Consider the following 26,673-nt stretch of genomic DNA (forward strand, 5'->3'; position numbering starts at 1 on the left):
AGTACGGTGGCGTGATCTCAGCTCACAGCAGCCTCCACCTCCTGGGTTCAAACGATTCTCCTGCCTCAGCCTCCGGAGTAGCTGGGACTACAGGTGCACGCCACCACACCCAGCTAATTTTTGGTATTTTTAGTAGAGAGGGGATTTTGCCATGTTGGGCAGGCTGGTCTCAGACTCCCGCCTCGGCCTCCCAGTGTTGGGTTTACAGGCGTGAGCCACCAAGTCTGTCCTGGGAGTAAGAAGGTCGTCGAGAGGGGCGACACTGTGTCAGTCCCACACACAGCCCCTCTCCTGGAGGGATGTACTGTACAAAGAGCATTTTAATTAATTTATTTATTTCTTTACACATAACTGAAAGTGATGTTACAGTACATAAGTTATTTACAACTGTGCAGTAATGTGTTGCAAAATAAATTATCTAGAAGGCAGCAAAAGTACATTGTGAAGGTATATAAAACTGTACAGCGTTTACGGATACACTTTTTATATGATTATTGGCTCTGTAGTGTTTCAAGTTACGTTCTCAGAAAGAGAAACAAAATGCCCAAGATTAAAGGAAAGAAGATACAAACCACGCGGATTTGACTCCATTTCAATACGGCTGGGAGTCCTGGCTCTGTGTCCCTCCGCCTGGCTCCGCACCAGGTCTGAAGCCCAGTCTGAGGCCGTCGCAGCTCGGCGGCAACAGAACCACGGCTGGGATGGGGCTCCTGCCCCTCCGACCTGCAGGTCACTGTTTGTGAGAGGTGGACACCTTAATTTTCTTCAGTTGATCAGAATGGAACAAAAAATTTTAAAAATGTACTCCGTTCTCCAACTCCTGAAATGCCTCTGCAGTTGCTGGAGAAAAGGGCCCGAAGGTCGCCGTTTTCAAACAGAAGCTGCCGTGTGTGCGCGCCCGGCATGGTCTCCTCATCCCGCCGGGGCCAGTGAGACTCTGGGGGCTTTGCCCCCGCCGCGGCAGCTGGTAGAGAAGAGACGTGTTTCACCTCCCCGACGTCTGGACCAGTCTGGAAGGGATGGAGACGCTGTGGCCAAGTGCAGTCTCTCTCGGGGTCTCTCCCCGCCCGGGTGGACAGGGCGCTCCCTCCTCCGCCCCTGGGGCTCAGCAGCAGCCCTGGGCAGCCGTGCGGCCCTCGCCTGCGTCCTGCGGCCGTCCCGCGGTGTCATGCCGGCAACAATACGAAGTCGTCGTTGACGTCGACCATGGGCACGTAGAAGGAGGGCACCTCATTCACGCACAGGGACTTGTGCCCGGCGGGGTCCAGTTCCTGCACCTTCAGCTGCCACTCCATCCTCTGCACGGCGTTCAGGGCCGCGGCCTCGTGCTGCTGCCGCATGAGGAGGCAAGTCTGCGGGACACACAGCGGGGAGAGGAGGGAGGAGGAGTGAAGGGAGAGCCCCAGAAACTCTGCCGACCTCAGCTGCCAGCAGGGCCAAGGGCGTGATACAGCCGTGAACCTACCCTGGTATGGGCCAGGCCCAGCTGTACCCACTCCTGGCATCTAGTTACTACACGTGGAGGTAGCGCCAGCTGTGCTACATGTCTGTCCCCATAACTGCTGTCTGTGCCACCTCTACCCTGGCCCGGGAGCCCTGCCCTGCTCTGGGTCGGCCTGGGGCTCACCCTGGCCCGGGGGCCCTGCCCTGCTCTGCGTGGGCCTGGGACTCACCTCCAGCAGCCCCTGCAGCTTATTAGAATCGAACAGCTTTGCTTTTGTCATTTTACAATTACTTACGGCCAGTGATAGTTTCACTTGTATTTCTAGTAGAAACTATGCCATTTAAAAGTGCACATAAGGGGACTGGACTGGGGTAGCACATATTTTGGGAACTAACGGAGAAATGGAAGCGTGGCCAGGGAGTACTGGTATGTCACAAGCAACCGTGTAGAGAATCTTTTTTAGATACCGTCTCAAGGCTGGAGTGCAGTGGTGCAATCATGACTCACTGCAGCCTTGACCTCTGGGGCTCAAGGGATCCTCCCTCCTCAACCTCCCGAGTAGCTGGGACTACAAGTGCTACCACGCCTAGCTGATTTTTGTAGAGATGGGGTTTTGCGATGTTGGCGAGCTGCAGTGTGATAATGTCTGTCTCTAAATTTTTCTCCACATATATATATGTATGAAATCGTTTTCGAAGCTCAGGATGGATTCACAATCCTCCTCAATGGGCCTTATAGCTTTTACTCGGCAGCTCAGACATCACCAGTGTAAATTGTTACATGGAATCATATAATACCCTTTGGATGTTCCAAACTCCAGTGAGTCACTGAATTACTGATGGGCCTCTGAGTTTCCAGTTTTGTTCCAGTGAATATTTTTATACATATCCCTAAGGTTTTTTTTTAAATTTTGTCCCCAGGCTGGAGTGCAGTGGTGCAATCTTGGCTTACTGCAACCTCTGTCTCCCGGGTTCAAATGATTCTCATGCCTCAGTCTCCCGGAATTACAGGCACGCACCACCACGCCCAGCTAATTTTTGTATTTTTACTAGAGACGAGGTTTCACCATGTTGGCCAGGCTGCTCTCGAACTCCTGACCTCAGGTGAACCACCTACCTCAGCCTCCCAAAATGCTGGGATTACAGGTGTGAGCCACCGCACCCGGCCCAAAGTCCCATTTTAATGTAGTCAAACATTTATCTTCTTATAGGAAAGTCTTCCATGTGTCTTTATGAAGCTTTCAGTTTTTTCTCACGGCTCTGGTTAGGAAGGGCCTAGTGGCCTGGGGAGGGTGTGGTGTGAGTGACTTCCTGCACCATCATCTTAGGGCTGGCCAGAAATGCACACTCAGCTACACCTCAGACCTGAGTTCCTCAGCACAAGCCCCCAGGGGCCACGCTCCCCAAATACCCACGGCTCCCACCGGGTAGGGCTGGTGGTTCTCATCTGTGCCCATATCAGCACCTTTCTGAGAGCTGCAGTATGACACACGGGTGCTTGGTTCAGGGACCTGGGTGGTGCTGAGCCTGATACTGCAGGTAGCCGGGGCTGCCTGCTCCCAGGCCTGGCTGGTGACTGTACAGGGTGACGCTGACTGTAAAGTTCTGTAACTTGGCAAGTTTCCGCTTTCCGTTGCCTCCTGGCGGATCCTCCAGGGTGTCCCGGTGAGCAGCCCTCGCGACCGGGATAAGGGTGTGCTGCCCTTCCCGGCACCTGCCCTGCCCCTGCCCGCCGCCCTGGCCAGCACTTCCAGAGCAGTGGAGGGTGAATGCTGGGACCTTAGAGGGGGCTCACAGGGCAGTCCCAGGAGTTCTGACCATCAAGCCTAGGGTCCTGTTCAGCTGGCGACAGGAGCCGCTCCCTGCACACCGGGACAGAAGGGAAGACTGAGGAGGCCACAAGCAGGGACAGGACCTCACCTCCCTGAAAGCATCGGCCAGATTAAGAGAATCTGAAATTGTCACCGCCCATCACAGAACTGGGCAGCGGCCTCCCCCAGGCAGAACTGAGGGACGCGCGACACCGACCTTCATGCGGTCATACTTGTCATCCACATCCTGGAGCCAGGAGATGAACTGGCGGGCGTTGAAACGGTCGCGCACTGACTTGTTCTCGTCACCCTGTGGAAACCAAACACGGGAGTTTCATCAGGAGCCCCAGAGACCGCTACGGGAAGGCATGCCAGCCTGGGCGATGCTGCAGTGACCGTTCTCAAGGGAAAACCAAAGGGGGAGCCTCATTCCACTGCGCACACACTGAATCACGTTCAAGGCATGGCAGGCGCACCCTGCCCATCTCCCTAAACAGCTTCCCTAAAATGCGCGTGGAGGCAGCTGGGCCTTTGTCTCCTGGGCACCGGGTGCCCGCGGGCCCCACCTGTGAGCCGGTCCCCAGCCCTGCCCCCATGGGACAGTCAGAGCTCAGCCCACTGCCAACTCCTGGGAGAGACTTTTTTTTTTTTTTTAGAGACAGAGTTTCGCTTGTTGCCCAGGCTGGAGTGCAATGGTGCGATCCTGGCTCACCGCAGCCTCCACCTCCGGGGTTCAAGCGATTCTCCTGCTTCAGCCTTCCTGAGTAGCTGGGATTACAGGCAGCCACCACGCCCAGCTAATTTTGTATTTTTAGTAGAGACGGGGTTTCTCCTGGGCGAGACTTTCTAGATATGTCACCGTCCTGTGTCCTGAAGGGTGGACACGGATAAGATGTCCAGGCTCCTCCCCTTTTTGACGGGTTCATGGTGAAGCTGACAATGCCGTCTGTTTCTCAGAACATGTGGAGCACCGACAGAAACCCACACACCTGCAGGGAACTCACTTTCCACAAAGGTGCCAAGAACAGAATAACGATCACAGGGAAAGGACAGTCTCTTCCATAAACGGTGCTGGGAAAACGGGCTACGCATCGCAGAAGAGTGAAACGAGACCCTAGCTCTCGCCACATATAAGGAAAACGGGCTACGCATCGCAGAAGAGTGAAACGAGACCCTAGCTCTCGCCACATATAAGGAAAACGGGCTACGCATCGCAGAAGAGTGAAACGAGACCCTAGCTCTCGCCACATATAAGGAAAACGGGCTACGCATCGCAGAAGAGTGAAACGAGACCCTAGCTCTCGCCACATATAAGGAAAACTGGCTACGCATCGCAGAAGAGTGAAACGAGACCCTAGCTCTCGCCACATATAAGGAAAACTGGCTACGCATCGCAGAAGAGTGAAACGAGACCCTAGCTCTCGCCACATATAAGGAAAACTGGCTACACATCTGCAGAAGAGTGAAACGAGACCCTAGCTCTCGCCACATATAAGGAAAACTGGCTACGCATCGCAGAAGAGTGAAACGAGACCCTAGCTCTCGCCACATACAAACGTCAAGCCAAAATGGATCAAAGTCTGGAATCCAAGACCTTAAACGATGAAACCACTACAAGAAAACACTGGGGAAAATCTCCAGGACATTGGCCTGGGCAAACATTTCTCAAGCAATACCCCGAAGCACAGGCAACCAAAGCAAAAATGGACAAATGGGATCACATCAAGTTCAAAAGCTTCTGCCCAGCAAAGGACACAGTCAACAGGGTGAAAAGACACGCACAGAATGGGAGGAAACGCCTGCAAACCGCTCCTCTCACACGGATTCACAACCAGAACATAGAAGGCATGCAATTAACTCGATATGAAAAAATCTAATAATCCCATCAAAAAAACGGGCAAAAGATCTGAATAGACGTTTCTCAAAGGAGACACACAAATGGCCAACAGGTATCTGAAGAGGAGCTCAACATCATTGATCATCACAGAAATGCAATTCAAAACTACCATGAGACATCACCTCACCCCGGTTAAAATGGCCTTTATCCAAAAGACAGACAATCACAAATGCTCGCGAGGATGTGGGGAAAAGGGAACCCTCGTACCCCGTTGGTGGGAATGTAAATTAAAACAGCCGCTGTGGAGAACAGTTTGGCGTTTCCTCAAAAAACTAAAAATTGAGCTACCATAGGATCCAGCAATCCCACTGCCAGGTATAGACCCAAAAGAAAGAAATCGGGGGCCAGGCACGGTGGCTCACGCCTGTAATCCCAGCACTTTGGGAGGCTGAGGCGGGCAGATCACCTGAGGTCAAGAGTTTCAGACTAGCCTTGCCAACATGGTGAAATCCCATCTCTACTAAAAATACAAAAATTAGCCAGGTGTGGTGGTGTGCGCCTGTGATCCCAGCTACCCACCCGGGAGGCAGTGGCTGCAGTGAGCTGAGATTGTGCCACTGCTCTCCAGCCTGGGTGACAGAGGAAGACTCAGAATCACAAAAAGGAAAAGGAATCAGTATATTGAAACGGTGTCCACACTCCCATATTTAACGCAACCCCATTTACTATAGCTAAGGCTTGTGTCCATCGACAGATGAATGGATAAAGAATATGTGCTACATACACAACGGAGTACTATTCAGCCACAAAAAAGAATGAGATCCTGTCATTTGCAAACACGTGGATGGAACTGGAGGTCATGATGTTAAGTGAAATAAGCATAGAAAGACAAACATCACATGTTCTCTCTCACTTGTGGGATCTAAAAATCAGAACAATTGAGCTCATGGACACAGAGTAGAAGGACGGTTACCAGAGGCTGGGAAGGGCTGTGGGGGGGCTGGCAGGGAGGTAGAAATGGTTAATGGGTACCAAAAAAAAAAGAATGGATAAGACCTACTATCTATCTGACAGCACAACAGGGTAACTGTAGTCAATAGTAACTGCATTGTGTATTTTAAAATAACTTAAAAGAGTGTTAACGGGATTGTTTGTAACTCAAGGGCTAAATGCTTGAGTGGATGGACACCCATGGGAGAAAGAAAGAGGGAAGCAATGCTTCCTTGGAAGGTGTTAGAGGCACGAGCTGGTCCTCCTCATTTTTGCTCTGTACAGAGCTGTCCTGACTGCCTGTCCATCACAGCCTCTCAACTGCGGTGCAAGAATGCAAACTTATCAGCATCCAGCCCCCAAAGCACCATTTGGTCCAACTCATGTTTTCTTTAAAGAAAATCTGTCAGCTGCGTGTGGTGGCTCACGCCTGTAACTCCCGCACTTTGGGAGGCTGAGGCGGGTGGATCATAAGGTCAAGAGATCGAGACCATCCTGGACATGGTGACACCCCGTCTCTACTCAAAATACAAAAATCAGCCGGGCATGGTAGCGCATGCCTGTGATCCCAGCTACCCGGGAGGCTGAGGCAGGAGAATCGCTTGAACCCGGGAGCCAGAGGTTGCAGTGAGCCAAGATCACACCACTGCACTCCAGCCTGGCAACAGAGCGAGACTCCGTCACAAAAAAAAAGGAAAATAAAATTTGTCATTGTGTGTATGAGAGACATTGATAAAATGCATCCCCAAAGAAAGGAAGATCTTTAATGCACAAAGAGATGTTTTCAACTAAACATCTGGGAGCCCCTGGCTGTCACCACACAGCAAAGCCTAGTGCACTGCTCAGAGTGCCCAGGGCTGGGGTGGCATCAAGGGGGGCACATATTACGAGGGCTCTCGGTGCGAGATCTGGACACCAAGGCAGGAATGTGTTCTAGGCACGTCCCACTGCACAGGATGTGGGGCCTGGGGTCCAGGGAGCCCACAACCTGAGCACAGTGGGCTCCGAGGAGGAGGGAGGGGCTGATGCAGGCGAGGCAACGGGAGAGCCAGGGGTCCCACATGGACAGGTCAGTGGTGGCTGGAGGATGATTTCTGAGACAGGAAGAGCTGCCCCTGGGAGAGCCACGGGGCCCTGGCCGCCCACATCCTATGTACCAGTGGACAGAGCAGGTCAAAGGCACGGGAGCTGCAGGGGTGGGCGGGAGCCCCACAGCAGATGGGCATGACAGTGACTGTAGTTCTGGAACCCTGAGTCCGGCCCGCCCTGGCCCAGATGAGCGGCACACCTGGGTGCCCGTGTTCCCTTAGCCACCCAGTGTCCCTGCTGTCCCCGTATGACAGCCCCTGGGGCCTGTGCTGTGAAAGCCCTCGATGTGGCAGCCCTGGGGTGCCTGAGAGCAGCAGGTCGAGCCCAGCAGTTTAAACAGAAAATAATGCCAGCCCTGACACCCGTGAGAGGTAGGTAGGGGCAGGTGCTCCAACTGCATGACAAGTGTTACGGAGGGACTGAGCTGCTGAGGCCCAGCCCAGTGGCCTGAGGGCCTTGCCTGTGCGGGGAGCTGTCTGCTGTCTGCTGCAGCCTTCTTGGCTCCTTTCTGAGGCTCGCCCAAGGCTCGAGGCATGCAAAGGACTGTGTAGCCCCTGCAAGGGGCCGAGCACCCGGGAAGCTGCTGGTCAAAGTGCAGAATCTATCGAGGGGAGGGGAAGGGGGCGGGGTGCAGGCACTTGGACTCATGGGCCCGGCATGCAGACGGGCCCTACCTGACTCTCCAGGGGCATGTTGTAGACCTCGGAGTCCAGCAGCATCGTGCAGGCGCTGAATGGCACTGCCTGGTTGGCGATGGTCCTGGCCGCCCGGCAGTGAACCCGCAGAATCTCCTGCTCACAGGAGACGATCAGCTTCTCCTGAAGGAGGAGAGGAGTAGAGTGAGCCGGGACACAGCCACGCTCCAGGCCCCACTGTCTCAACACGACAGCCCCTGGGGCCTGCGCCGTGAAAAGCCCTGGCCGTGGCGCCCCCCTGCCTGTGCCAGCCCACTTACCCGCTCGATGCTGTGCTGTAGACGCAGCTTTCCCCGGACGGCCTCCTGCTGCCTGAACAGCTCCTTCAGGGGCTCCGCCAGGGAGGGAGGGGGTGCGATCTACAGGCAAAAGGGGAGTGGGGGGTCAGCTGGGGCTGTGGAACTGCACGAAGGATATAGTCTGGAGTTCACGGGGGTCCCGACTCAGCCTCCCCACTCCTAGGAGCCTGCCCTGGAGGCCTCCTCCAGTCCCAGCAACAGACACACCAGGAAGCTTCTAGAAACCACTATGTGCTGGACACGGGAGAGCGGACACCTCCACGGTGCCCCGTACAGCACCACGCAGTGAGGAGATAGTGCAGGGAGAGGTGTGGGACAGTATCTGTGGGCCATCGTGTGCCAAGGAGGGCCTGAAACACCGGCATGAGCACCCAACTGTGCAGAGGAGATACAGCGAGACAGCAGGAGGGGGCTGGGGGTAGGCTGAGCTTCCTGTGTTCACAGGGAGGGCCCATGCACCCCAGATCAGCCTTTCAACCAGGCTGTAACGTGCACAGTGGAATATGAAAGCTGACAACCGAGCCGGTGGTCTTGCAGTGGCTCGGGGGAGGGAAGCACGCACTGGCCCAGGTCCCCGTGGGGGCTGGGGGACTGTGAGCCGGAAGCGCAGGCACTGCACTCCCACCAGCAGAACGGTTCTCACAGAGGTGGGTCGGCCATTCTGAAACTACATGCATGCTGGAAGTGAATGAGGAAGTAAAGACAGCCGAGACCATCAGGATGAGGCCTGACACTCTTGGAGAAACAAGGACCACACAGGAGCGGGGAGCCAGGCTGAGCCCCGCGGTGCAGCAGAGACCTCAGGCCCACAGGGAGTCAGGTTTCCAAAGCAGACCCAGAAAGCATGGCCGTGTGCTCGGGGCCACAGCAGTTGCACCGGGGCCACCACTCCCCACAGGTGGACCCACACGGTAATGGCAAGGCGGAGCCAGGTGGCCAAGACCAGCTGGAACATCCAGGGGCCAGTCAGCAACAGGAGTGCACGGGGCAGATGGGCAGGTGGACGCACAAGAGGGAGACCAGGAAGAGCTCCTGACAGCCAAGGCTGGGGCGACTCATGGCATGAGACCAACGCTGGCGATGCCGGGCACCTGCAGGCGGAAGGGGTGGCTCCTGACAGCAGAGCTCCAGTTAGCGGACACAGGAGAGGGAGACAGGCCCAGCGCACAGGAGTGACTGCTGCAGACGAGAGCCGTGGACAGCGATGCGCATGGACAATGGGCTGAGAGAAACAGCCTCACGCAGTCTCCACGTCTCTTCCAAGACACACACACACCACAGAGGGAGAGACTTCAACTCATGGTGGACGGGCCTGACCAGGCCTCCAGGTCACGTCACCTATGACACCAGGAGCAGAAGGCCCCGCCTCACGCCTATAGGCTCCTGCCTAAGAACCATCATCGCAGGCCAGGCCTGGGGCCTCTGACCACACTGCTGACCGACACTGCCCAGAAGCTCCCAGCCAGGAGACAGGGCACGGGAGGGCCTGCCACAGCGTGGACGCACGGCAGGGTCTCGTCACCTCCACGGCTCCTAAGGCACATTCAGGGGAGGCTGGGCGTGCAGCAGGTGCATAAACCTATCTCTGCTATTTCTGAACTTTTCTGCCCATCTAAAATCAGTTCAAAATTAATGATTTAGGCTGAGCGCAGTGGCTCACACCTGTAATCCCAGCACTTTGGGAGGCTGAGGCAGGCGGATCACAAGGTCAGGAGTTTGAGACCAGCCTGACCAACATGGTGAAACCCCGTCTCTACAGAAAATACAAAAATTAGCCGGACGTGGTGGTGGGCGCCTGTAATCCCAGCTACTCAGGAGGCTGAGGCAGGAGAACTGCTTGAACCGGGGAGGCGGAGCTTGCAGTGAGCCGAGATCACGCCACTGCACTCCAGCCTGGGCGACAGAGTGAGACTCTGTCTGAAAAAAAAAAAAATTGATTAAAAAATGTAGCAAAGTCCCTCTAGTCCACAGACCTCACTCTGTTCAGCACCACATCCACCCTGCCTCGACGAGCCCAGCCCCCCAGTGAGGGCTCTGCTGAGATGGGGCCCGTCGGTGGCAGGGATTCTGTGGGCCACCTCCAAGGTGGGACTGATGCGAGCTCAGGCGAACGCACAGCCCAGGACCCGGCACCACCCCTTCCTCTGGCTCAGCCCCAGGGCCGGCAGCTACAGCAGGAGCTGTGCCTTGGGCCTCAGGCAGCACCTGGCACCTGGGCCTGCCTGGGTCTAGGTCTGGGGGGTACTCAAAAGACCAGGCGGGAGGTGCACAGAACATTCCCAGGACTACTCAGATTGGCAGGATTCTAGTGGCTTTTTTCCCCTGTATTTTCCAAATTTTCTACAGCAGTCAGACTAGTGTTATGATCCATTAAACGAGAAAACAAAACAACAAAAAGCACAGAAGGTCAGAAGATCAGAAGGTCTTACTGAGGAGAGATCCTGGGGCAGGTTTTTCTGAATGTCATGACCCAACTGCCGCCTCTGTCTTCTGTGGATGAGCCTCCCCGGGGACGGCTGGGGTCAGGCTCGAGGAGAAGGGAAAGACCGCCGAGGTCACGGTGGGTGCAGTGCCCCTCGTGCTCCCTGGGAGCAGAGCTCAGAGCTTGGCAGGGTGGGGCCCGAGGGCGCCCGCTCCTGGATCCTGCACAACGTCCCTGACATGTCGGCCAGCAGCACAGACCCAGCCTCACCCTCAGGGCAAGCTCAGCAGACCCCGTCATCCTCACCAGGGGGGTGCTGGGTAGCTGAGCCAGGTCAGGGCCAGCACGGCGAGGGGCTCTCAGGCGGCCTGGGCCCACAGAGCCAACGCGTGTGGAGGGCCCCTGGCTGTACCTCACGCCACCTGCGAGTTTCAGTGCCCAGGAATCCCCAGAAGGAAATGGCCGTTGGTGACGGCAAGCCTGTTCTGGGCATAACACAACACACTCAAGCGAGACGGCTGCATCAACCACACAGTCCGCTAGGCACAGTGTGAGTGGAGTCGCGTGGTCTGGGAGGAGACTCCAGGGAAGGGCCAGAACGCCACACGCTGGGGCTGGATGGACCCTGGGGGGCCTGAGAACAGGAGGGCAGGGGAGGCCGTGCACAGCTCAGGCCGTCACCGAGGACAGACGGGTGGGCTCTGCCTCCCCCACGAGGAATCCCTGTGCCTGCTGGGAAAGACCCCAGTGGGCAGGAGGAGGTGGGAACCCAGTCAGGCCCCGCGGCCCAGGGCAGAGAGTGCACAGGGCAGGCAGCCCTCATGGGAATGTGCTCAGAGCAGGGCCTCATTTGGAGGGATCTATTTTGGGCCCAGACCTAGCGCAAGGAGCTGGGGGAGTGGGGGTGATTCCGAGATGTTTCACCTGAGCCTGCAGAGGTAGGGATGATGCCTGGGGAACTGGGCTGACAAGGTCAGGTGGAACAAGGTGAGGCTGGGGGCCGAGGACCAAGCTGCCCCAAGGGAGCTGCAGCTCTGCTGTCCCAGAAGCCCAAGGGAGGAGGTGGGGGAAAGGGACTCATCGTGCAGGTATGGAGGCTCAGGGAACCCACGCGGGTCCAAGGGAGAAAGGGGCGGGGCAGGGGCAGGAGACAGAGGGGGTGGCTCTCCTGAGGCCGTCCTGGTGGACGGGGAGTGGAGAGGGGAGAGTGAGCGGCGTGAAGGGGGAGCCCCACACGAGTGGGACCGGGGTGCACCCAGGGTGAGGGGGAGGTCAGGAGACCGAGGCCTGGCACGGACCAGCTGGAGGAAGGACCTCGGGTCTGCAGAACAGCTGGGCAGCTTCCGGCTTTTGCCTCCACAGCAGAAATGGGGCTGTGTCTACTCAGGTGGCAGAAGGTCGAGAGAGGTCAAGGGCCATGAGTGGGACAAGATGGGCTGGAGGAAGCCGTGACTAGGGGCCCCAGACGCATCCCAGAGAGAGAACGCAGTGGCTCTCCCGGGCCCCGCACTCACCACGGGGATGTGGAGCTTGCTGAGCGGCTTGCCGTCCAGGAGGTAGGAGCCCGTGTAGGTGACGTACTCGGCGTAGCACTGGGGCGCCTGCGGCGTGATACAGCACAGGATCTTGCGCTTCTCCTCGATCTTCTTCCTGATCTGCAGGTATTCGAAGTAGGGGTTGGCCCTGTCGCTGTGGTAGGGCTCGATGGCATCCAGCTTGATGGCGTCCACGATGGCGGCCAGCGTCTGCTGGATCACCTCCCGCGTCTGCTGCGTGGACGTGTTCAGCTGCTGCTGCAGCTGCTGGGTGGAGCGCTGAAAGCGGCGTTTGCGCGGATGCTGGGCCTGGGCGTCGTCGTCCTCGGAGCCGCGGGCCTTGGCCCTGGTGACCGGGGCAGGGGTGGGGGCGCACTCCTTCTCGGAGGGGGGCGGGCCCTGCTTGCTCTGGTTCGCGAGCATCTGCGCCCGGTTCCTGGTCATGCGCTGAGGGATCTCCTCCACTCTGGGGGCCTTCGGGGCTTCGGCCGTGGGTTTTGGTTCTGTGGCTTCCGGCGCGATGCCGCCAGGAGGGCCTTCGGCTGGGGCGGCAGCGCGGGAGGCCTCAGTGTTGTCCTCGGGGCCGGCACCGTCTGCGGCCTGAGCTTGTGCCACAGTGTTCGTGGCGGGGCCGTCAGGGGCACAGAGGGACGCGGCGGGGGGGCCTTCAGCCTCGGCCCCCTGGTCTCCGCTCCCCAGTGGGCGCTGCTCGGGGGGAACGGGCGCGGGCTCCACGCTGGAGTCCAGATCCCCACGGGCCCTCTCTTCCGGCACCGTCTCTGCCTCCACCGTAGCTTCTAGAGCCACGTCCAGCTTTGGCTCCTCTGAGGGCTCAGGCTCGAGCTCTGCAGGGAGCCGGGCGGAGGCCTGGTCAGGAGGCAGTGCCGGCTGCTCCTCAGCCACTACGGTGGAAACATCCCCACCGTTTATGACCACGGGGGCCCCTGGAGGGATCTTTTCTGGAGGAGCCAGACTTTCTTCCACGGGTTCCGCTTCAACATCTGCGGCATCTTTAGTCTGCAGCGGAAGCTCCGGCAGGGAGAAGGGCCCCAGGTCCAGGTCGTCCTCGGGGCCGGCGAAGGCGTCTGCCCAGGGCACCGGCTCCACCTGGCCGAGGTTAGACAGGCCGTGGCTGCTGTCCAGGAAGCTGCTTTCCAGGGGCCCCAGAGCCTCCACCTGAGCCACAGCGGCTACACAGGCGGGCTCGGCGGCCACGTCCAGCGGAGCTTCCGGAAGTGACTTGCAGTTGCTGAAGAAGGACTCCAGCCCGGAGGGAGGGGCGTAGGGAGCCGCCTCTGAGGGGGAGATGGCGGCGGGGACGGCTTCCACTCCGTCTTTGACGTCCTCCAGTCCCGGCTCAGCGACGGGCAGAGCGTACGGGGCAGGAGAGGCGGGAGGGGCGGGGTACGGCGCCTCTGAGGCGCTGAAGGGCCCTGGGGCGGCAGAGTGGAGGGGGTCCGCGGGGCAGAAATGCTTTGGGGACTCGGGGAATCTCTGTGGAGACTTCAGCAGGAGGTCCGAGCCCACAGGCCAGCCGACAGGGTTTTCAGAGGTGCTCCCGATCAGGCTAGAGGCAAGCGCCTGCTCGGAGGGGTGGGCCCACTCAACAGGCTCCTCGGTGATGACGGCGCTGAACGGACCCTCGTCCAGCGGCTCCAGGTAGCTGGGCTCCGGGGGGATGATGGCGGCCGTCGCCTGCTGGTCCTCGGAGGGGTCCAGGTCCGGGGGAAGGGCCCCTTCGAGGGAAGGAACCAGCAGCTCGGCTCTGGGGGAAGGGGAAGGTTTCGCTTGTAAACTTGAGAAGACGCCCTCTGGAGACGGGGTGACAGTGACAACGGCAGCCGGCGGGCAGTGCAAAGCGTCGACTTTGGGCGACGGGAGGCCATAGTCTGGGGAGTAGTACCCTGGCGACAAGCAGGCAAACTTCTCCGCGGGAACCGGGGGCAGGGGCGCCCTGTCCTCCATCGAGTGTGGCAGGGGAGACTCGTAGCTGGAGGCAGCAGGAACGCTCTGCTGCCTGAAGAGCTTATCTCCGACGCTGAATTCTTCCTCGGGGGTCCTCCTGATGTCGACAGAGACCGAGCGGTAAAGGTTTGTGGAGACAGGCCTGGCAGGAGCCTGGCTGGCGTTTTCCGAAAGCCCACTTGAAGCCACGGAGAACCTGTCGAAAAAGGAGGGGGAGCAGGCGCTGGTGGGAGCGGTGGGCACGGGCGTGGAGTGCTGCGAGTCGGCGCAGTCGAACACGAGGTCCGCGTAGTCGTCGGCGCTGCAGGACGGGGTCCTGGGCGTGTGCATCACCTCCTCGTAGCTGGGGCAGGATAGCACCGACGTAGGGGTGGGCACGCCAGTGGGCCGGCTCTGGTCAGGCCTGGGGGACGCAGGCAGGACCTCTTTCATGTGAGGGCCTGCCAGCCAGTCTTTGGAGTCTGCACCTGATCCTGGGTGTAGCTTATTTTCCGCGGCAGGTGGAATAGGAGTCGACTCTTTGAGCTTTTTGTCTTTAAATGGAGGGTCCAGCCCCGGCGGTTTCTTAGCAGGAATGTCCAGACCCTTCTTCCGCCCGTCGTCTGCCGGCTTCGCCTTCTCCTTGAGCTTGGGGTCTCCGGACCGGTGCCTCAGCTTCTCCATTTGCTTCATCCTCTCCTTGTGCCGCTTGTGGCGCTCCTCGATCTCCAGGTCCTTCTGGGACAGCATCCTCTCGAAGCTGGTCATCATCAGGTCGCCGTCCCCCAGGAGCTTCTCCCTGGGCCTGGCGTCTTTCTTGCCTGGGTCTTTGGATGGCGCTACCTTATCATTCCCGTTGCTCATCTTCACTGGGTCGCCCTTTTCTTTCTCTGCACTGTCCTTGAATTTCTCCTTCAGTTTGGCGTCGCTGAGCCTTGGGCCCTCGTCCCTGGACTTGTCTTTGAGCACACGGGGCGGGCTGTCCTTGTCCCTGGTGGCGGGCTTCTGCTCGTCCCTGTGATGCCGCAGGAGCTCGTCCCTGTGATGCCGCAGCAGCCCGTCCGCATGCCTGTCCCGGTGCCTCTCCTTCTCGTCTCTCCATTTCTCCCTGTGTTTCTCTCTCTTCTTCTTCTCTTTTAGGATGTTGATGGCACTAGATCCATAAGGCTTTAGTTCCTTTTCTATTTTCTTGGAAGGTTCTCTCTCGGAATCATTTTTATCTTTCTTTTCGGTAGAAAACAATTCAATGGTTTTATCTAGCTCATCTTCTATGTCAGCTTTCATGTTGTAAGAAACTCCGTAAGCATCCGCCTCCAGGAAGTCCTTTTCGTACTGGCCGGAGTCCTTCCTGCTACCGCCCTCCTTGTAATCTTCGCCCTTCTCTTTCTTCTCGGCCTTCTCTTTCTTGGCTCGCTCTCGGTCGTGGCTCTTCTTGGATGAAGATGAGGAGTGTCTGTGCCTCTCCTTCTCTTTCAGCTTCTCAGGGAGGCAAGCGCTCTCCCTCGGCTTGTCGTCTCCAGGTGGCTCCGTGAAAGAGACCTCCAGGAAGGCAGTCAGCCCCGGCTCCTGCCCTCGGTCCGTGAAGCTGTCAGAGGAGACCTCGCTGATTTTATCGTTGGAGTCTTCTCTGTACTCATGGAGAGCCTCTTCTTCCAACTTTTCAAGCAGGCTTTTTTCCGCGTCAGCACTTCTCGAGGACTTCCTCTCCTTGGAATGTTCTTTGTCCGACTTCTCTTTGTGTTTGCTTTTAGCCTTGTCTTCGGCAGCGTGCTTCTTTTCAGCCTTCTCGGGGAGCTTCTGTTTATTTTTCTTATCTTGCGTGGAGTCCACTGAGGCTCTGTCCTTCCTGTCCTTGTACTTTTCTGTGGACTCTTTATCCTTCTTCTCCTTGTGCTTTTCAAAGACTTTCTCTTTTTTGTCTCTCCCCGCGTCGGCAGCCCCGCGGTCCTTTCTCCTGTCTCTGGGCTCCTTGTCCTTCTGCCTCTCAGGGTGCTGCTTGTCAGAAGACTTCCTGTGTCTGTCGGAGGCATAGGCCTCCCGTCCTTCCTCCTTCTCCTGGAGGCCGTCCGTCCTCGGCAAGTCGCTGGCCTCTCCCATCTTGAACCCGCTCCCCATGCAGCTGTCTCTGTCGTCCTCACTCTCATCTGTGAAGATGTCTGCGATGTACCAGCTTTTCTCTTTGCCTTTCTTGTCATCTTTTTTTTCAGAGAAGTCTTCTGAGATGATCCCAGGGAAAGCCTTCTCCTTCTTCTCTTTCCCTTGGTCGAGAGACGCTTTCCTTTCTTTGTCTTTGCCATGTGTGTCTTTATGTTTTTCCTTGGTATCTTTTTTCTCTTTAAAACATTTATCAAATTCTTTGTCCTTCTGACATTTTTCCAGGATTGATTTCTCACTTTTGTCCTTGTCACTGGATTTCTCTTTGTATCTTTCTGGTTTTGTCTTCTCCTTCCTTTCCTTATCGGGGCCGTCCTTCTTCTCCTTCTCTCGTGCTGGGTGATGCCGTTCCCACGGCTCCAGGCCCTTCCCAAAGTCGCAGTCGGACTTGTCCTTGAAGCCACTCTCGCAGCCACACTCCTTCAGCTCCTCCCGGTGCGCCTCCTCGGGCTTGGCCCTGCCGTCCCTGCGCTCCTTGCAGCTCTCCAGGGCGTCCTTTCTGTCCCGCCCGGCCTCTGCGGACTCTCTCCTCTTCTTGTCCTTTTCCGAAAGGTAGCCAGGGACACTTTTATGCTTTTCAGTCTGCTCTTTCCTCTTCTCAGAGTTTTTATCCAAATAGTCCCTGTCCTTCTTTCGGAAGAAGGGGTCTCTGTAGTCTCGCTTCTCCCGGGCCCGGCTGTCCCGCCTCCTCTCCTTGCTGTCCTCCTTCACCGTCTCCAAGATGAGCTTGGCCACAGAGTCGCTCTTCATGTCCCTGTAGTCTGTCACTGGCGAGTCCCAGCTGTCCTCCCCTTTGAAATCAAAGGATGAATCGGACAAGTCAGAAAACCACCGATCTCGCTGATCGTCAGAAAGGCTAAATTTGGTGTCTTCATTCTCCAGAAACTGATTTTTGTTACAATATTCGTCAAAAGCAGAATCTTCCCTATAAACCTTTTCTTTTTTGAGTTTTTCTTTATCTTCTTTAAAAATCTTCTCCTTCTCTTTTGAAATTTTGTCCTCTTTTAAATCATTCTTCTTCTCTAATTTTGAGGGCCGGTCTTTTGATTTCTTCTTTCTCTCCTCTTTGTACAGTCTCAGTTTTTCTTCTTTCGGAGACTTTTCCTTCAGCGATTTCTCCTTTTCTGCTTTATTCGAACGGTCTTTCTCTTCTCGGAAAGACCTGCTGATGTCTTTGTTTGTGTCTTTGATTCTCTTCAGTGATTTTTCATCTTTAAAGAGCCATTCTTTTTCTTCTAATTTCATTTTGCTAAGTTTCTCTTCTTTTTTAAAGTGGTCGCGATCGTGCTTTAACACTTTTAGCTTGTTTTCAGTGGAAAGATCACTCTCTAACAGTATAGCCTTATCTGACTTCTGCTTGGAGTCCTCATATTCGTAAGTAAAACTTTTCAACTTCAGCTCTTGGCTGATGGAACACTGTCCCTTCTCCTTGTTTTTGTGTTTGTGTTTTGTTTTATGTTTTTTGACAACTTTCCCCTCCTTGTCCAGTTTGGGGACAGCGCCCTCCGCGCTGGACAGGAAGGGGCTCTTCTTCTCCGACAGGGAGGCTCGCTTCCTGTGCTCCTGCCTCTTCCTCACTGGCTTCAGCGATTCCACACTGGAGCCCTCAGAGGAGTAGTCAGACTCGCTTGTCAGTCTCGTCCTTGTGGAGTCTGATAAAGAACTGACCTCTGACCAAGCCGGGGAAGAAATGGTTTTCCAATTGTCTGTCCGCCAGTGCTTGGTGTGCTGGTCTGTGTGGCTGGGGTTCTGCTTCTGGGCGGCAGAGCTCCCGTGAGACGAGGTGGAGGAGGCAGAGAGGGAGCTGAACAGGGAGGGGTCCTTCAGCACCAGCGGGGACCCCTTGAGGCAGCCGGAGCTCCCCAGAGAGTCCCTGTCATCCTCCCCACTCTCTGAGGACTCGCTCTCCGACTCCGAGGAGCAGAACTTGTCGCTCCGCTTTCCGAAGCGAACCTCTCTGCCTTTTGTTTCTTTCTTTCGCTTCTTTTTCACTTTATTTTTTTCCTTCTGCTGCTTGGCATTAGAAGGCTCTCGTGTCTTACTACCAGGCAATATCGTATGTGCCGAGAGTCTCAGCTTCTCTCCTGTCCCCACGGTGACACTCGCGTCCTCCTCGTCCGACGTGTCTGACAGGATACGATGGGACGCTTTCTTTGGTGCAATCGTGTTATTTTTAGTGTAACTTTTAACCTCCATTTTGGGTATAGAGATAAAACTATTGGATTTCGTTTCTTTTCTGTAGTCCTTTTTCAATAGGTGCTTGTCGTCCACCGGAGGAACCCTGTCCTGCTCGTCGTCCTCATCAAACTCATACTCGTCCTTGACGGGGGCCGTGGCCTTCTGTGGCTCTGGGTTCTTGGCCTTGTGCTTGAGGCCTTTTTCGAACTCGGAGTCCGTGTTGTTGCCGTCGACTGAACTGGAAGGTGCGAAGGATGGTGCGTCTTCCTCTTCTGAGCTCTCTGTTGGAGGCAGGAAGCGAGAGGTCACAGGCAGGCTCAAAACAGCTCTCCCCAGAATGGCAGAGGAGGGAGGCTCTGCAGATGTGCCTGTGGGAAGGTTCCCACCCTGCCTCTGCAGAGACACTTTGCTCGACTCATGGAAACCAGCCACAGGCAGGAGGAAACCAGACAGAGCTCAGCTGACAGACAGGGCTGGCATCTTAGAAGTAAGACTGCAGGCTTCTTGGCAGTGACACACCCGGGCGGGGTCTCCCACAGTCCAGAAGCTCCTGTAAGCCCCCAGCATCCGAGGAGGAGCTGATCAGAGGGGCAACACTGTGCAAACACCACAGGGCAGCTCCTACCATCCCTGCATAAAAGAACAGGCAGCTCAGGTGGCCGTGACTTACCCGTCGAGCTCTCCTCGCTGGAAGTGTAAGTGCCTTTGCCTAACAGGAGGTTCACCATCGTGGGGGAGTTGGCCACTTTCAGCGGCGTCTCGCCTTTCCTGTTGCTCTGCTGCGGGTTCCCTCCGTACCGCAGCAGCAGCTTCACCACCTACAAGACAGTAACACCCGTGTCAGGGACTGCTGGAGAAGCACAACTCCTCTACCGTTCCGCATAACACGGCAGCCCCTTCCGAGAACCCTGGGGTTCGACCCGAGAGCAGCCCCTCACGGTCTGAGGGTGTGGGAGCCGAGCGCACAGGGACTGCCTGGCGAGGCTCTGGGTGTGGTGGGCGAGGCTGTGACTCCTCTGTGGGAAGGGCTGCAGCCGCGGGGGCTCCCGCACCCCTCCTGTGCTCTCCTTCAGAAGGGCTCTGCCTCCTTTGGATTTTTTTCCACCATTTCTCCGTTGCCGCGAGTAGACGACTTCCCAGGAATCTTCTCACGAAGGCTCTCCCCTCCCGCCAACAGTGAGCTCCTCAGCAGAGTGGTCCCGGAGTGGTCGTGGAGGGCTCAGGCAAGAGGTTAGGGAGAAGAGTGTTATGGAAAGGGTGGGGGGGGGACAGAATAGAGAAAACAAAGACCAAGTTTCTGCAAGCTGCTTTATTTTTTATTTTCATTTACATTAGAAAATAATCTCTCCCTTGCTTGATTTTACAAGGGAAAGGGTGGTCACATGAATGACAGAGACAACCATGGTGACACGTGCACAGCTCTTTTCAGCTGTTCATCACCAGCAACCTGGATTTCCTATGCCCAGAACAGCAATGCACTGAACTCAAGTACAAATTAAATTTAATCCCAACTTTAGTCCAGTCTGAGATTAGCGCATTCAAAGAATCTGTCATAACGTTTACTATAGACTCTTGTCGCCCACAGAATCAGTTTCCAGTTCGTGTGTGACATGTTCTATTGTTGAATCAGTACAGAGTTCTTATGTGTGTGAGTTTTCTATGGTGACTACACAAAACCTCAGGCTTACAATTGTGGAGGTCAGAGGTCAAGGTGCTGGCAGGGCAGGGTCCTTCCTTTCCTCCATCATGGGGGCTGCTGGCAGAATTCAGTTTCTTGCAGGGCTGGGACGGAGGTCCCCAGTCCCAGCTGCTTAGGGGCCACCACACTCCTCGGCCCTCCTCTAAGGCCAGCAGCGCAGGTGCGGCCCTCCTCGGGTTCTAACCTCTCCTGCTTCTGGCATCTCTCAGACTCAGCAGGAAAGGCTCTCAAGCTTTAAGGGCCCATGGGGCTGCCCTGGGCCTGCAAGATGACCTAGGACAATCTCCCCATGTGAGGCACTCACAAGGTCTAGGGGTCACAACACGGGCATCTTGGGGGCCATTATCCTGCCTACCTCAACATAATTCCAGGGTCCTTGACATTTTTCGTAATAAAAAGTTTAAAAGTGGTAATTACAGAAGTATAAAGCTGCATCAGATGCCCCAGCCCCATCACCCTCCAGGGCCATTCCCCTCACACCTGCCCTCCCCTGCAGCACTGAGCGAATCCCAGACACTGCAGAGCCTTTTCCAGTTCACGTCTCTGGAAGAGCCCATAAAACAGAAACAGTATAAACCATAGTGCCATTCATTATCTTACCCAGAAGTTTAACGGTCATATTTTAACATCAAATAGGGACTCAGTGTTCTGAGTTCCCTGCTCGTCTCAGAGTCTTCAATCCACCCCCCACCCCACCGGAACAAGCCGTTTCTCAAGTGAGTTCTTTAAGGCCAAGGCACTGTGGGCTCCAGGACCTCCCGCAATGGCCAGGCTGGGCTTGCTGCAGAGGAGCACGACGGGCACCGGCAGATGTGGCCCCGTGTGACCCCTCAGCCTTGCTGTCCTGCCTGCAACCAGGGGCTCTCCACGGAGCTCTGGTGAAGACATCAGTGAGACCCGCCGCCATCTCCAGGCAGCACCCCTGCTTTCCGGCAGGACGGGGCTGTCAGGCACACCACGACCTCTCTCGATCCCCACAGAGGCTGAGACCTCTCAGTGCCCACTGCTCCTGGGCCGGCCGCAATGGCCACTTTCTAAAGCTTGAGTCTATGGTTCTGTGCACTGGCCACACCTCTTGGTGTTACCTCATTCCGGACGAGGGTGGGTCTGCCTTGCAGGTCTAACAGTCCCACAGTGGTGACGGGGACCGGCAACAACTCCTGCAGGCCTCCTTCCACTTGGTGTAATCCTTCACCTGCTCAAATCCAACCAGACCTACACGGCTGACGGATACGAGCCTTTCATAGATGGCACTTGCTGGGAAACCTGTGAGAGGCCGTCCAGGCTGACCCAGGAGGGGAAAGCTGGGGGCAGACAGAGGGCACAGCTCGGCCTTCAGGGTGGGCAAGGTGAAAACTCGCTTTCCTGTGCCCCACATCATGGAACCGGCTAGCTACGGGGAAACAAAGCTACAGAACCACCCAGATGCCAGAACAGGCCGGATGTGTGAAGAACGGGGGGATGCCAACCTTGTAGTGCCCGTTGTTGGCAGCGTCGTGCAAAGGCGTGTCGTCATCTAGGCCCTTGGTGTTCACCTCCGCACCTGCAGCCAGCAGCTGCTTCGCGACGTCGTAGTAGCCCCGGTTACAGGCCTCATGCAGCGCCGTCCAGCCTGGAAACAGACACTCAGGACGTACGTTATTTAATCCTCAGAACTTCCCTCCTGTCTCTGGAGGCAGCGCCCTGAGGATGTGCTACAGGGCGGGGACAAGCCAGGTGGGGAGCTGCCCTGTAGTGAGGGCTGCAGTTTAGGGAAGCAGGTGCTGGCCCAGAGAACCCCTAAATTCTCTTTACTGTGGCACCTCGTTAGCACGATCCATATCTAGCTTATTAACCCTACGGACTGACAACCTGCAGGGCTAATCTGCGGCAATCACCCTAAAAGGGTAGGAAATCAGTGAACACACAGTGTAGTAAACAGCAGCCTCATCCTCACCGATCTGGAGGCGTATGTGCCTTTGCAAAACACGGAGGGGAAACCTCCCGTGTCGGAAACGGGGAAATCAAGGCTGAGAGCCTCCTGAAGGCTGAAGAGCTGCTACAGCAGGAGCTCCAGGGGCGCCCAGGCTCGGGCTGCACGACGAAGGCCACCCCGGGCAGGCAGCTCCTGGCTGGGGAGCTTGGAGCCCACCATCGGACGGTGTGGCCGCACGCATCCGTGGAAACAGAGCTCGGCCCCACGGAAGCACACGGCACTGCTCTAGAGAAGTTTCTTTTAGAAAAATGCTTTAAAAAAAAAAAAGGTGCTAAATTAGGTTTGGGTCAGACAGCTATAAACCAGGGCAGTTGCAGAAATCTAGAAGGATTCTACACACACGATTTTGCTCATCTGTTCCCCTTACACTGTGGACAGACAGTCCTGGGATATGTGGACCACTCATGGTTTGATGGGGGTATTTTATGTAAAGAAAGGGAATATTAAACTCTAATCATGGAGCTCTTAAGCCCCTGGGCCGTATCAGGTCTGGGGAGGCTCGCTCAGTTCTCTCCGGGTCCCAGGCAAGCCCCAGGACCCAGCCCTGTGAAGTGAGGGAGTCCAGTCCAGGGTGTGGACCCAGCCGGCCTCCCGGCTCAGAGGCGCCCTCTGCTGGAGAATGCAGCCATGTGCTAGACACACCAGGGACAGGTCCCTCCAGGGGCCTGGAGTGAGGTTTATGGAACACAGCAGAGTAAAATTTAAAATTCCTCAGTTCTCTTACAGATAGGCCAGGCATGGGGGCTCACAGCTATAATCCCAGCACTTTGGGAAGCCAAGGCATGAGGACTGCTTGAGGCCATGAGTTCAAACCAGCCTGGGCAACTTAGTAAGACCCCATCTCTACAAAAAATAAAAAAATTAGCCAGGCATAGTGGCGTGTGCCTGCACCCAGAAGGCTGAGTTGGGAACATCGCTTGAGCCCAGGAGTTCAAAGCTTCAGTGAGTCGTGATCACGCCACTGCACTCCAGCCTGAGCAACAGAGCGAGACCCTATCTAAAAATAAAAACAACAATAAAACCCAGCAAACAAGTTTACTTTGAAATACTTTCCAAGAAACACTGATTTCTTCTCAGCAACAGGGAACCCCACTGGAGTGAGTGTGGCTGTGAACACCCCGAGCCCTGCAGAGCAGACACGCACCCCACGAGGCCACAGCCCATCCAACCCGATGGGAGGCTCACGGCTCCAATGGGGGAGGCTCAGGGCTCCAATGGGGGAGGCTCAGTGCTCCAGTGGGGGTAGGCTCAGGGCTCCAATGGGGGGAGGCTCAGGGCTCCAGCGGGGGGAGGCGCAGGGCTCCAATGGGGGGAGGCTCAGGGCTCCAGCGGGGGAGGCTCAGGGCTCCAGCGGGGGAGGCTCAGGGCTCCAGCGGGGGAGGCTCAGGGCTCCAATGGGGGGAGGCTCAGGGCTCCAATGGGGGGAGGCTCAGGGCTCCAATGGGGGAGGCTCAGGGCTCCAATGGGGGGAGGCTCAGGGCTCCAGTGGGGGAGGCTCAGGACTCCAATGGGGGAGGCTCAGGGCTCCAATGGGGGAGGCTCAGGGCTCCAATGGGGGAGGCTCAGGGCTCCAGTGGGGGGAGGTTCAGGGCTCCAGCGGGGGAGGCTCAGGGCTCCAGCGGGGGAGGCTCAGGGCTCCAATGGGGGGAGGCTCAGGGCTCCAATGGGGGGAGGCTCAGGGCTCCAATGGGGGAGGTTCAGGACTCCAATGGGGGAGGCTCAGGGCTCCAATGGGGGAGGCTCAGGGCTCCAATGGGGGAGGTTCAGGGCTCCAATGGGGGAGGCTCAGGGCTCCAATGGGGGAGGTTCAGGACTCCAATGGGGGAGGCTCAGGGCTCCAATGGGGGGAGGTTCAGGGCTCCAATGGGGGGAGGCTCAGGGCTCCAGCGGGGGAGGCTCAGGGCTCCAATGGGGGGAGGCTCAGGGCTCCAGCGGGGGAGGCTCAGGGCTCCAGCGGGGGAGGCTCAGGACTCCACTGGGGGGAGGCTCAGGGCTCCAATGGGGGGAGGCTCAGGGCTCCAATGGGGGAGGCTCAGGGCTCCAGTGGGGCTCTCTGGCCCTTGCCAGGCACAGGGTGCCCACCTGCGAAGTCCTTGACATTGACGTCTGCCCCCTCGCTGATGAGCTCTTTGATGCGCCGGGCGTCCCCGCGGATGGCGGCTCGGTGCAGGCGGGTCTCTCCACGCTCGTTTCTCTTGTTCACTTTATCTTTGGTTTTTGAGGCAGAGTTGGGCGTTCCCTTCTGACACACTGTAGACTGGGAGGGGTGCTTTGGTGTTGTGTCCACTGCAGGCCAAGGAGGGGACAGGTGGGCATTACTGTGGGGTGGTCCTGCTTTGTCCAATCCTCAAGAGCCCAGGCCACCATCACGAGGTCCCTTTGCACAGGGCTTGTCCTCAGCACAGCCATGAGGCTGCGACCAGGCAGAGCCCCTTCCCTGCGCCAGGGACCACCCACAGGCCGGGCTCACCTGGGCTGTTGGCAGACTCCTCGGCCGTCATCTGCATGAGAAGGGCCACCTGCTGGCGCTCGGAGAGGGGGTAGCCGGCTCGGATTCCAGACAGCCCCATGCCAAACAGCAGCCCGGCCTTCCGGGTGACAGGCTCCTTCTTAATCCTCTTCCGCTCAGGGCCCTGCTTCTCTGTGAGGCGGGCGAGGGAGAGAGGGAGGAGAGATTTCATGCCATGGTGTCCTCCAAAGCTAGGTCCTTACCTAATGTTATGGAGCCCCCTGCGTCCACCTGACAGCTGACAGAGCAGAAAGGAAGGTCTGTGTATGGGGAAAGCACAGCGGTGCTGGGAGCATTGGTGCCGCCCACCTCACCTCTCAGCAGTGACTGTGAGACCATTTAAACACCTCGTTACCAGCCCCTCAAGTCTGCTAAGCCTGGGCCTCCACCGAGCATCCACTCACTCCAGGCACCTCTCCTGGGCCTCCCCAGACCTCGTACCACACATGAATGCGGTGGGACAGCTTAGCACCGGTGACCTGGCTCACACAGGACAGGTCTCTGTTCAATACACGTGTCTGTAATTCAATTCCACCTTCCCCGTCCCTCCTCCAAACAGTGCAGATATAAAATGGCAGACACAGTTTAAAACACATCAGTAAATCAAGGCCAACTGGTCAGTACTGTACCTTTCTTCTTGCTTCTAGGAACCTCCATCTCATGCCATGGTGCTTCGAGGAGCGTACCAGCCTTGCAGCACCACAACAGGGACTGGGCTGGAGGCATCTGAAGGCATCAACACAGAGCACTAACAAGACACGGTGTGAGAGCTCGGCTGTTTCCACCTCAGCCTCCTCGTAACAAGCACACCCTGCACTCATCTGACCCGTTACAGAACACTCGGCTGGCGTCTAACGCAACTCACGTGCTGTGTCTTTTAAAAGAGGCAGGAGGCAGGGGCGGGGAAGAGAAGACCCCAAGCACCAAGAGTCGGGAGCACAGAAGATGCCTCCTCCTCTGCCTGACCAGTGCCCTCCTGTGGATGGAAATCAGGGTCCTCTGCCTGACCAGTGCCCTCCTCCTGTGGATGGAAATCAGGGGCCAGACACCTCTGAATCCTCCTCCAGCTGCCCTGCAGGTTCTGGGGTTTTCTAGGTCATGGGGTGAAACTGCAGAGGTGCAGCGCAGAGGCAAGGCTCTGCCAAGGCCTGACTTGGGGAAGAAGGGCCACCAGGGAGACGTGGGCCTCTGAAGCTCTCCTCTGAGGCACCTCCCTTCCCTTCCATTCAGCACATCCAAGAAGCCTCTCTTCAGGACTTCTCCCTCGGCTGGTGTTTGAGCCTAGAGAGGTGGGAGACATCTCTGACAGCGGAGTAACTGGATCCCACACCTGCCCGGTCACTGAACACAGAACGGTCTTAACTAGTCCTCGGCTCAGCTCCCAGGGCCCGACTCTCTTGCTGTTCACCACCATGGTCCCCGTGAATGTGCCCGTCGATTTCCTAAGAGGACGCTGCCCACCCACTCTAGTTCTTTCCAAGGTATCTGAGGCTGATTTCTTAGGAATTCGGTCTGGGGCATGCTGAGAATGTGGATTCCTATGTCCTATGGGACAAGCCTGCAGGAAGGCACACACCTGGCCACATCGACCTGCGTCACACTCATGGGCAAAACCCCAAGTACTGCAGGCTGCCATCGCCACCACCAGCTAGTCTGTAAACAGTCCTCAACGCACAGATCTGAGAAAGCACTTGAGCTTTGGCGCCAGCCCCTCATAGAACCTGGCAAACATGGTGGTTGGGGAGGCAGCCTCGCCACCGGCCAATGAGCCCCAGCCTACAGCCATCATTGGCGTAGCCACACCTTAGCAGTGAGCTTGGGTCACAGGCGCTTGGCTGTGGGTCTCTGCGTGCGCCCCATGCTTTCCCTGCACCCTCCATGCTGCCCGGAGGCCGGCCCTCCCCAGGCTTGCTTCTCATAGCCACCTCTAAACAACAACAGAAGCAGGCCTGCGGCTGCCTCCCTCTAGGAAAGAGGCGACGAAGCTGCTGGAGAAACCCCAGCTCCCCCACCGATAGCCCTCAAGTCCTCCTCTCTCCAGGAGGGGCCCACATTCACCGAGCAGCTGGTCTGCCCACAGTCGCCTGGAGAAG

At 56.9% G+C, this 26,673-nt stretch overlaps 1 protein-coding gene across 14 annotated transcripts in view; it reads right to left on the reverse strand.

Moving 5' to 3' along the window:
* Positions 1-315: 315 nt before the first annotated feature.
* Positions 316-26,673, reverse strand: part of ANKRD11 (ankyrin repeat domain containing 11) — a 222,184-nt gene continuing 195,826 nt past the window's right edge. For 11 of the 14 annotated variants that reach the window (XM_063597830.1, XM_034941079.3, XM_034941071.4 and 8 more), the window contains 9 exons: positions 24,542-24,712; positions 24,154-24,357; positions 21,566-21,708; positions 19,068-19,215; positions 12,101-18,678; positions 8,126-8,224; positions 7,845-7,988; positions 3,472-3,564; positions 316-1,352 (listed from right to left, as the gene is read on the reverse strand). In XM_063597830.1, coding sequence (XP_063453900.1) covers positions 1,167-1,352; positions 3,472-3,564; positions 7,845-7,988; positions 8,126-8,224; positions 12,101-18,678; positions 19,068-19,215; positions 21,566-21,708; positions 24,154-24,357; positions 24,542-24,712 — 7,766 coding nt within the window. In that variant the 3' untranslated portion in view covers positions 316-1,166. Of the gene's footprint in view, positions 1,353-3,471; positions 3,565-7,844; positions 7,989-8,125; positions 8,225-12,100; positions 18,679-19,067; positions 19,216-19,449; positions 21,322-21,565; positions 21,709-24,153; positions 24,358-24,541; positions 24,713-25,209; positions 25,329-26,673 lie in introns of those variants that run through there. The other 3 variants (XM_034941075.3, XM_034941076.3, XM_034941080.3) reach the window with 3 other exon arrangements.

Source organism: Pan paniscus, chromosome 18, assembly GCF_029289425.2.
Source record: "Pan paniscus chromosome 18, NHGRI_mPanPan1-v2.0_pri, whole genome shotgun sequence".
NCBI classification, from domain to species: domain Eukaryota; kingdom Metazoa; phylum Chordata; class Mammalia; order Primates; family Hominidae; genus Pan; species Pan paniscus.